Raw genomic sequence first — 10597 nt, forward strand, 5'->3', positions numbered from 1 at the left:
CCCATCAGCTGTCACAGGTGGTGACAGAGGAAGGCAAGGAGCAGCTTTGGGATGCTGACACACAGCGCACGCCCTTCTCTGCCGGTCCCGGCGCCACATCTGTCCCACAGCCTGGAGTTACCTGCTCAGGGGGCCCGCTGCCATCGGGAGATGTGCTCCTGGGCTGCATGGGAAGCAGAGTCAGGGTACTCGTGGGCCTGCATGCTGTGCACATGGGGGACCCGAGGGCTGTGGCCACGCGCTCACCGAACTGGCAGATGTAGCGGTTTCGGGTCTTGCAGCGCTGGTCGTTCCAGTTGAAAGCAGCTGCTGCCTGCATCTCCACGCAGTTCCCAAATCTGTGTGGGAGAGGAGGGGGGCATGGCGGTGCCACAGAGGTTATCACGTCTCCCGTGGGAGATGGGCACCTACCCCTGGTTGTCTGGCTGCCCAAAAGCAAAGCTGGTGAAGGCAGAAGGATCTCCCGTGTCCCAGCGGAACGAAGCCTTGGATGTCTTGTAGGTGAGACCTGGAGAGCCAGAGGGGTGAGGTGTCCATTAGTGGGGTGGGATGTGCATCAGAAGGGTTGGATATTCATCACGGGGGGTGGGATGTCCACCGGGAGGTTGAGATGACCAAGAGAAGAGTGGGATGTTTGTTAGAGAGATGGGATGTCCTCTAGGGCAGTGTAATTTCCATTCAGGGTGTGGGATGTCCACCAGCACCCTGACACTGCACCACCCCTCAGCAGCACACAGGACTCACCAATCCAGAAGTTACAGGTGTCAAAGTCGTTGTCCATCACCCTGTTGCTGCTCTCCAGGCGGCTGAGGTAGAAGGCCAGGATATCCTGCACCTTCTGGTTCCTGATCTGAGCCAGCATAGCCCCTTTCTCCTAGAGGGAAGCCAAGGAGTCAGCAAGCAGCTCAAATCTCTCTTCTGCTCTCCAGCTGAAACCCCTGGACTCAGCTATGGGGTTTCAGGTGCTCTGGGAGGGCCCAGCTCACCTGGCACTTGGCTTTGGCCCCATAGTACGTGTCAGCCTCGGGGGAAATGGTGAAGCAGTCACCGTCAATCCTCACATCGCAGGCATGGAAAGGGAATGGGACCCTGGCTGCGGGCACAGGGGGGCACAGGTGGGTGCTGGGGCAAAGGGACCCCCCGGCGGGCACAGCCCCCACTCACTGCCGCACTCAGCACCGCCATAGCCAGCATCACAGAGGCAGGAGCACTCCTCCTGCCGGAACTTCCCGTGGAGGCACCGCACGCTGCACCGCACTGCCAAAGAAGCAGGGAATTAGGCTGTGCAGGGCAGCCAGCCCTGAAGCCGTGCCCCTTCCCACAGCACCACACTGAGCAGCCCAGCCGTGCACATGCACCATGCACAAAGCAGGCAAATGCAAGCGCTGCACTGACCATGCACACACTGGCCAATATTGCTCGCAAATGCACAGCACCAGCCACGCACATGCGTGCACTGCAGTGACCAATCTCACGCAGCACCAACTCTGCTCTTGCATGCACAGCGGCAACCACTCATGGGCATGCACTGCACTGACTCTGCACATGCATGGGCTGCACCAAGCATGCATGCACTGCATTGAGCTTGCACATGGATGCTCCACACCGTGCATGGATGGACAGCATCGATCATGCACAGACGTGCATCACTCACTCCTATGCACTGCACTCACCCCACACACACAGTGATCTGGCTTGGGTGGCTACTCAGGCCCTGCACTGCCTGCATCCAGCTTGTTCTTTGTCCTCTGTGGGCACCGTGGGCACCGCTCACCTTGGCAGAAACGCCCGGTGTAGCCGAGGGCACAGGCACACTGGCAGCTGCTGACGTTGAGGTGTGCACCGTTCCTGCAGCTCATGCGACACGGGTTCCTGGGGACCTCTGGGCAAACACATGGGGGGGCACACGGCCATCAGGGGGCTGTAGGGCTGGGCCGAGGGGTTGAGGGTTGCAGGGACTCACCGCAGAGCCCACCGCCGTGGTCCCACGACTTGAAGCAGCCTGAAAGGCCGGCGGTGCACAGCGAGCACCAGGGCCCATGCTGGTAGGGGACGATGGGGGCTCCGGCCAGTTCCCAGTTCCCTCTGCCAAGGGAAGGAGATGGGAGGCACCCCCAGCTCAATGCCCGCAGTGGGGTGGGCACGTCTACTCAGCATAAGCCCCGCCCCTTCTGGGCAGTAGACCCCGCCCTTTCTGCTGAGCTCCACCCACCCGGTGGAGCCCCGCCCACTCGTGACACGAACCCACGCCCATTGGCCGAACCCACGCGCTCATAGCACAAAGCCACGCCCACTCATCGCAACCCCCCCCGCCCACTCGGCATAAAGCCACGGCCATTGGCTGAGCCCCCGTCCACTCGTAGCACAAAGCCACGCCCCCTCCAGTCGGCCACGCCCCCTTACCCAGGTGAGTAGGCGCAGGCAAAGGCCTGGCTGCGGCCCCGGCTCCCGGCACACAGCTGCCTGCCGCAGCCCAGCCGCCGTGCAGTGGCCCACACCAGCTACGGGACAGCGCACCATCACCCTCCGCCACCTCCTGCCCCCCTCCTGCTCCCCCCGGTCCCCATCCCACCTGGGTGTAATGGCGGCAGGTGGCATTACCAGCACAGCGTGCCGCTCCATAGTCGTAGCGTCGGCCCTCGGCGAACCAGCGCTCCAGCAGCTCGGCGAAGCCCCCGGCACCCACCGGCAGCAAGGCCTCGCTCCAGCCAAGCTGTGGGGCTGGAGGAGGAGTGGGGCCCTCCAGGCAGCCTGCCACCCGTTCTACCGCCAGCTGTGCCAGCTCCTCGCTCCACTCCTGCTGGGACACCGGGCTGGGGGCACTGGTGGGCAACGGGAGATCGTGGAGGCACCCAGGGGATGCCTGAGGACTCCAGGAGTTGAGTAGGGGCCACCAAGGGATGTTGGGTGACCAGGAGATGTTTGGGAACATCTGTAGTCCCCCACCTGGGACTACTATAATAGATGAGCAGGGAATGTTGGGTGACCACCAGAGTCATTGGCAGATGACTGGGGACCACTTGGATGTACCTGGAGACCAGGGGATGACTGGGGATCACAAGGAGATGATTGAGAACCACCAGGAGATGTTTGGGGACCGTCAGGACACGGTTGACCACCAGGAGACCACAAGAAGATGATTTGGGACAACTGACAGTTGACTGAGGACCACTAGGACATGACTGAGCACTAGAGAATGAGTGGGGACTACCAGGGAATGACTGGGGACCACAAGGAGATGACTGGGAACCACCAGGAAGAACATTGGGCAATCATCAGGAGATAACTGTGGACCACTGGGACGTCTGACCATCAGGGGGACAAATGGGGACCACAAAAAGACGACTGGGGACAATTGAAAGTTGACTGGGGACCACAAGGACAGGACTAGTGGTCATCCTGGACTAGTGGTTGGTGAACCTTCCCCTGGAAGGGGGTTGAAAATAGGTGATCTTTGAGGTCCTTTTCAACCCAGGCCATTCTATGGTTCTGTGGTTCTATGGTTCTATGGTTCTATGGTGCTATGGTGCTATGGTTCTATGGTTCTGTGGTTCTGTGGTTCTGTGGTTCTGTGGTTCTGTGGTTCTGTGGTTCTGTGGTTCTGTGGTTCTGTGGTTCTGTGGTTCTATGGTTCTGTGGTTCTATGGTTCTGTGGTTCTGTGGTTCTGTGGTTCTGTGGTTCTATGGTTCTGTGGTTCTATGGTTCTGTGGTTCTGTGGTTCTGTGGTTCTATGGTTCTGTGGTTCTGTGGTTCTATGGTTCTGTGGTTCTGTGGTTCTGTGGTTCTGTGCTTCTGTGGTTCTATGGTGCTATGGTTCTATGGTGCTATGGTTCTGTGGTTCTATGGTTCTGTGGTTCTATGGTTCTATGGCTCTGTGGTTCTGTGGTTCTGTGGCTCTGTGGTTCTATGGTGCTATGGTGCTATGGTTCTGTGGTTCTGTGGTTCTGTGGTTCTATGGTTCTATGGTTCTGTGGTTCTGTGGTTCTGTGGTTCTGTGGTTCTATGGTGCTATGGTTCTGTGGTTCTGTGGTGCTATGGTTCTATGGTGCTATGGTTCTATGGTTCTGTGGTTCTATGGTTCTATGGTTCTGTGGTTCTGTGGTTCTATGGTTCTGTGGTTCTATGGTTCTGTGGTTCTGTGGTTCTATGGTTCTGTGGTGCTATGGTTCTATGGTTCTGTGGTTCTATGGTTCTGTGGTTCTGTGGTTCTGTGGTTCTGTGGTTCTATGGTTCTATGGTTCTGTGGTTCTGTGGTTCTGTGGTTCTATGGTTCTATGATTGACCACCAGAGAATTAAGGGGAAGCACCAAGAGATGGCTGAGGACCACCAGGGAGGATGTTGGGAAACCATCAGGAGATGGCTGGAATCAGCTGGGAGGTGCCTGGGGACCAACAGCGAATGGTTGGGGACCACGAGGAGATGGTTGGGGAATGCAGGGTAACCATCAGGAGATGACTGTGGTCCACCAGGGAATGTCGGGCAAGCGATAGATGATTGAGGACAACCAGGAGATGACTGGTGACCATCAACAGATATAGGGTAAGCATTGGGACCTCAGAGAATCAGTCCTTGGTGCATGCTGGGTCTGGCAGAGGCAGGGCTGGGGCACTCACCAACTTCTGCATGTTGGCCGCAGGCGGATGCACTTTGCTCCTCAGCTTGTTGTGCAGCGAGAGTACCAGGAATGTCTCCTTCTCACTGAGAGCTGCAGAGGGCAAAGGGCAGCTGGGGATGGGGCCGAACGGGTTGCCGGTCCCATGCGGCAGCCTGGGTTATGGGAAGGCACCCGGGTCTCCATGGAGACCAGAGGGGAGTGAAGGAAGCACAGGAGCACAAAGGGGGCAGGGGCTGGGGGGTAGCAGAGACTGCCAGGAATGCACCCGATCCTCGGGTGGGAGGGGGGGGGGGTCCGGCACAGCACTGCCTTCATCGTGCTGCACTTGTCACCAGCCCAGAGCCCATCCCCAGCCCCATATCCCCAGCCCCACATCCCAATCTCCAGCCCCACAACCTCATCACCACCCCAGCCCCCTGCCTGTTTAGGTACGGGGCAGGGGAACATCCACCCCATCCTTTTGGGAACAACGCTCAGGGCTCCCGAGCTGCTCTTTGCCCCGATGTGAGCAGAAAGCCCCCCCCACCCCCTCTTTCCATTACCTCTGGGTCCTGGAGCCAGTGGGGACAGCTTCTCCGACTCACTCACCCTCCAGGCCAGGCAAGCCAGCAGCACCAGCAGCAGGCCAGCCAGACCCCTGCTGTCCTCCATGCTCACCAACGGGAGGACTGGGGAGGGAAGGGAGGATTTGGGGAGGGACGAGCCAGTCCTGCGTGCCTGCGTGTCTGCTTCCAAGATTTGATCCTATTCAGGACTTCAGACAGGCGCTGCTGGTCAGCTTGAACAAAAGGTTGACGGGTGAGTAATAGCTCTGTCAAAACAGTCCAGGCGGTGGAGACAGCTCGGGGGGCCCCTCGGTCCCAGCCCCGCTACCGCAATGGGGTTGGGATCGCAGGCACTGGGCATCGCCCCCCAGCCCCACTGCCTGTTTTCCTCCTGCTCCATGAATTAAACATGCTGGGGAGGTAATGCACACTGCTGGGGAGGGAGCTGTGGGCACAAGGCCAAATTCCCGCTCCAGTGAGCTGGGCAACGCGGATATGGGGTGGGCGACGGTGGGAGGGATGCTCGGGGTTGGGCAGGGGGCCCAGCACCCCCTCTGTTTGAGTGCTCTGTCCCAGCTCGGGGGGCCCTTGGCACAGTGCAATGTGAGAGTCCCAAAATGAAAGGTTAGCGTAGCCCATGGGTTTCCTGCAGAGCCTCCGGCATCCCCACCAGCTGTGCCCTTTGGGATGGGGAGGGATCCGAGCCCCCCCTGCAGCCCAGCCCACGTCCCTTCTGTATGCCTTCCTGCAATGAGGGGCAACGCTGGAGCCTCCCATGCAAGGAAGTCTGGGATCCTCCCTCACCCTAACCCTAACCTTAACACTATCCCTGACCCTAATGTTATCCCTCACCCTAACACTGATGCTGATCCTGAGCCTAACCCAACCCCAGGCTGCAATGCAGCCCAGCTACCCCCCATCCAGTGCAGACCCCAAAGCCACCTCTGGTCCGGGAGCCCTCCCCATGCTTGGAAGATGCTCTGGATCAGCCCCATGCACACACGCAGTGTGCCACGTGCACTGAGCACTGGTGAGGCTGTGAGCATGGTGACAGCCACCGCCTGGTCCCAGCCATCCCATGTGAGCAGCGGCACGCCGCAGCCGCAGGGAAAGCCAGCATCTGCTGCCCGTGTGACAGAAAAGGCCCCAAACCTTCTGATCTGTGGAGCGGGAAGGGAGAGGCCGGTGCTGGTGCCAAGGGGAAACTTTCCTATGGCTTGGGCAGGGGAAAAAACAACAAACACTCAGGCATGCAGGCACACACAGAGAATAAATCCTGTGAGCGGAGGAGCAGGCTGCGAGCGAGTGACTGAAGGAGGTTGAGCAGGGCTGGGAGTTTGGGGAACATCCCGGAGCCCCCGAAATCCAGCAGGTCTGTGGGTAAGGGTGGCTGTGGGGTGATGCCACACGGTGGTCACAGTGCCATGTCACTGCATGGCGGGCTGTGGGACAGTGGTGGGGGTCTCTGGGTGATGTGGCTGCAAGAGCTCAGGGTGAGGAAGGGAACACCACCTTGATTCTGCTCTGATGGGGCTGTGGTGTGGGGCAGGATGGAATATTGCTGTCTCGTCCTTGCAGCCGGCCGTGCCGCGATGCTCATCCTGCTGCCAGGCTGGGTGGCCCTGTGCATCCTGCAGCTAGCCCTCAGCAGAACCCAGGTAAGGACCCTGCTCCCGAGGTGGGCATGTTAGGGCTGCCCATGGACAAAAGGTGGTCTGGGGGCTTTTCTGTATCAGGGAGGGTGCTGGAGCCACCTGGAGGGCTTCAGGCACCACAGGTGCTGATATAGCAGCAGGCAGAGGGGCTGAAGTTGGCACAGATGCATAAGCAAAGGCAGACCCTGCAGTGGGATACAGAGGATGAGCCCAGAGCAGCCCAGCTGTCCCCAGCTGGCATGGGAGGGGACACAGCCCAGCCCAGCGGGTGATGGGGAGGGCCCTGTGTTCCCCTAGGAGTGCCTGAGCCACCAGCAGGTGCTCAGCACCGTGCGGCAGATGCAGAAGCTGCTGTCGGCACAGGAGGCTGCCCACCTCCAGGGCACGCGCAGCCTCAAGAAGCAGCTCTCAGTGCTGCACAGCCGCATCCAGAGGCTCGCTGGCAAACGTAACGGTAACGCTCGGCATCCCCATCACACCAGCTCCGACCCAGGGATAGGGCTGGGCTCCCGTCCTCAGCCGTGTCCATCTGTCCATCCGCAGACACCTGTCCGCACCTGGCGGTGCCCTTGAACGGGCGGAAGCTGGGCCGCAGCGCACGGGTGGGCCACGACGTTCACTTCATCTGCAATGCTGGATTTCAGCTGGTGGGCTCGGAGTCGCGCACCTGCCGGAGGGACCGCACCTGGAGCGGCACCCAGCCCTTCTGCAGAAGTGAAGTGCCGTGGGCTTGGGGTCGTGGGATTGCAGGGGAGTGATCTTGCATCCCAGCAGGGCTGGGAGAGGCAGGAATTGGCTTTCCCTGCCCCTGGTCTCATGGTATTTATGAGCTCTTTCTCCGCAGGTATTGATGAGTGTTCCAGCAACCCGTGTGCCAACGGTGGAATCTGCGTGGATGGCAACCAGAGCTACACGTGCCTGTGCCCACGGGGCTGGTCAGGAGCCAGTTGCCAGAGCCCTGTCTATGCCTGTAGGTGCCCTCAAAGCCATCCCCAGCTCAGCAGAGGCTCAGATTTGAGCTGGGGTGCCTTATGCATCCCTGGAGCGGTGGAGGATGGAATGCTTGCAGGGCCACGCTGCGACCATCTCATCCTTCCCCACTGGTGACACCACATCCTTCCTGCAGACTGGGTGACGCTGAGCAACTCGTCCTTCAGCCGTCAGCCCCGCTGTGCTGAGGGCCGCCCGGGCTCGCGGCACTGCAGCTGTGATGCCGGCTTCCAGATGCGGGCAGGAGGTGTTTGCCAAGGTACAAAGTGTGAGGAGGGATGAGGCGTGATAGGATGGGGCGCCTCAGCCTCCATCCATCCCCACCCACAGATGTGGACGAGTGCCAGCTTTTCCAGCCTAACCCCCAGACCCGGATCTGCCTCCACGACTGCCTCAACCTCCCCGGCTCCTACCGCTGCCTCTGCCCACCGGGGTACGTGCTCCATGCCGACCGCAACACCTGTGAGGGTAAGAGGAGGGATGCCGAGCACCTACATGGCTGAGAGGATGGACAGCCTCATTCACCCCCTTTTTGCCACTGCAGATGTGGATGAGTGCACTGGCAGCCGGCACAACTGCACCCACGGTGAGCTCTGCATCAACACCTTCGGGGGCCACCGCTGCGTGCGCCCCAAGTGCCCCCCACCACGCCACAACACCAGCTATGTCAAGACCTCCAGCTTGTGAGTATCGGGCCATCATCTCAGGGAGGGGACGGGCCCTACCTGTGCTATATCACAGCATCCGAGGGCAGCAAGGAGAGTCCTGGCAGCAAATTGTCACACATAGCGTGCTTGGCATGCTGCAGGATGCCCCTTGCCAAAGGGTTTGGGACGCTGGTGGCTGCGGGAGCGGGCGGGAGCACCCAAATACAAGGGAGCTTTATGCAGGCGCTGCATAGTGCTCAGGGCTGCAGCCAGAGCAAAGCACCTCTATCCGGGAGCCATGCTCCAGGCCGGCTTTGCTAGAGCTTTAATCAAATGTCAACAGCACTGATGCCCAGGACCTGGGGGGGAACGACGCCATTTCCCCTCCTCTGTACATTTATGTGGTGCCTTTGGCTACAATTCAACATGCAACTCCCCCCCCCCAGTGCTGCTTGTGAGACTGAACTGCTTTGTGCACCGCTGGCTCGTTCTTCCTGTCCTGGCACAGCTCTTGCAGCAACCCAAGCAGAGCAGCATCCCAGCTCTGAGCTGCAGATCTGCATCCAGATCCCGCACCCAGCCCAGGGACACCTCTCCAAGCCTGGGCATGCTTGGATGTAGCCTTCTTGGGCTGCTCCATCACAGAACATGAGGCTGGAGATGCAGAGCGTGGTCGGTGGTCTCCATAAGCTTGTTTGCAAGCAGGCAGTCTGTTCCCCAAGAGCCAAGTAACACAGTGGGTCCAGGAGAACCTCATGAGGTTCAACAAAGCTATGTGCAAGGTCTTGTACCTGGGTTGTGGCTATCAGTACAAGCCAGAGGTCAAGAGGACAGAGCATAGGGGTACTGGTGGGTGGCAGTTGTACATGAGGCAGCAATGTACAACCCTCACAGCCCTGAACTGCATCCAAAGCAGCACAGCCAGCAGGGCAGGGAGGGGATCTGCCCCTCTGCTCTGTGCTAGGCTGCCCAGAGAGGCGGGGGTGTCCCATCTCTGCAGACTGCCAAGGTTAGGCTGCATGGGGCTCTGAGCACTGATGGAGCTGTGGGTGTCCCTGCTCATTGCAAGGAGTGGGACCAGATGGCCTTTAAGGTCCTTTCCAACTCAAACAATTCTATGATTCTATGAGTGCTGGTTTCCCTTGTCTCCTGGCAGCCAGTGTGAGAGGAACCCCTGCCCCACAGACAGCCGTGCCTGCCGCCTCGCCGCCACCTCCATCTCCTTCCACTACCTGCCACTCCAGGCCAACCGCACCGTGCCCCGCGTCCTCTTCAAGATGTCCACCACCCGCTTTGTGGGTGACAGCCTGCGCTTCACCATCATAGGTGGCCGGGGCCAGGGCGTCTTTGCCGTGCGGCGCTCCGACCGGCAGACGGGAGAGCTGGTGCTCAGCAGCCCAGTGGTGGGGCCAGCCACACTGGAAGTGGAGCTGGAGATGAGTGAGTTCTCCCGCAAGGTGCTGCTGGGCAAGCACATCTTCAAGGTCACGGCCTTTGTGTCCCAGTATGAGTTCTGAGATGCGGCTCTGCTGGAGGCAGATGTGGCTCTGTCCTGGGGAGCGGTGGAGTGGGATCAGCGTGGTGATCTCAGCCCTCGTACCATTAGAGGACTCCCGTTCTTGGAATTGGCCTCAGTGGGTCCTTCCAACTCGGGAGCTGCTATGATATCCTAGGATTCCTCCTGCTTGCTCATGGCTGTTAGAGCATAGCAGAAGAACCCCTGCTCATTGCTGATGCTGCCTGGAGGAATCAAGAAGCCGTGCTGAGGGTTACAGCAGGAGGGGACCCATCTGTGCCAGCCTGCTGTGCCTCCTCATGCCTCGTACTCATCCAATAAAAGACAACTGCCTGTAAGGAGGGTGTCTTTGCTCCGTGACAAACATCTTTTGCAGGGCCTGGCCAACACTCAGCCCCATGGGCAGACTGCAGGAACACCAGAAGCATGGAGAGAGCAGCGGGGCTCACAGCTGGGCCGGTGCCAGCAGCTTTCTGTCCCCTCAACCCACCAACACAGGGCAGGCCATGGGGAAGGGAAAGGCCCTGAGCCTCACACAGGGCAAGGAGGGAGGAGAGCCGCTGCGGACAGGCTCCTGAGGCCGCCCCTGCACAAAGCAGCCGCTGTGCGCAGCCCATAAAGCCCTCC

The 10597-nt window shown here is 59.8% G+C and overlaps 2 protein-coding genes across 2 annotated transcripts; one reads left to right on the top strand and one right to left on the bottom strand.

The window, feature by feature from the left end:
• Nucleotides 1-125: 125 nt before the first annotated feature.
• LOC128081796 (C-type lectin domain family 18 member A-like) lies at nucleotides 126-3180 on the bottom strand. The gene is given in 11 exon segments (XM_052685426.1): nucleotides 126-163; nucleotides 247-338; nucleotides 412-508; nucleotides 745-874; nucleotides 987-1093; nucleotides 1165-1257; nucleotides 1775-1882; nucleotides 1964-2085; nucleotides 2404-2501; nucleotides 2573-2953; nucleotides 2956-3180. Coding segments are annotated over 11 exon segments (1491 nt in total).
• A 2729-nt stretch (nucleotides 3181-5909) lies between these two features.
• Nucleotides 5910-10485, top strand: LOC128081809 (fibulin-7-like). Its single transcript, XM_052685442.1, has 8 exons — nucleotides 5910-6820; nucleotides 7115-7271; nucleotides 7361-7531; nucleotides 7662-7787; nucleotides 7944-8066; nucleotides 8138-8275; nucleotides 8352-8490; nucleotides 9611-10485. The coding sequence occupies exons 1-8, from the start codon at nucleotides 6713-6715 to the stop codon at nucleotides 9969-9971; spliced, it is 1323 nt and encodes a 440-aa protein (XP_052541402.1). The 5' UTR covers nucleotides 5910-6712; the 3' UTR covers nucleotides 9972-10485.
• Nucleotides 10486-10597: the final 112 nt, after the last annotated feature.

Source organism: Tympanuchus pallidicinctus, unplaced genomic scaffold (assembly GCF_026119805.1).
Source record: "Tympanuchus pallidicinctus isolate F22 unplaced genomic scaffold, pur_lepc_1.0 scaffold22, whole genome shotgun sequence".
NCBI lineage: Eukaryota > Metazoa > Chordata > Aves > Galliformes > Phasianidae > Tympanuchus > Tympanuchus pallidicinctus.

Coding starts and splice junctions, on each gene's coding strand:
- LOC128081809 (XM_052685442.1), top strand. CDS start 6,713: ATGGAATATTGCTGTCTCGTCCTTGCAGCCGGCCGTGCCGCGATGCTC. Junction 7,272..7,360: donor GCTCGCTGGCAAACGTAACG/GTAACGCTCGGC, acceptor GTCCATCCGCAG/ACACCTGTCCGCACCTGGCG. Junction 7,788..7,943: donor CCAGAGCCCTGTCTATGCCT/GTAGGTGCCCTC, acceptor TCCTTCCTGCAG/ACTGGGTGACGCTGAGCAAC.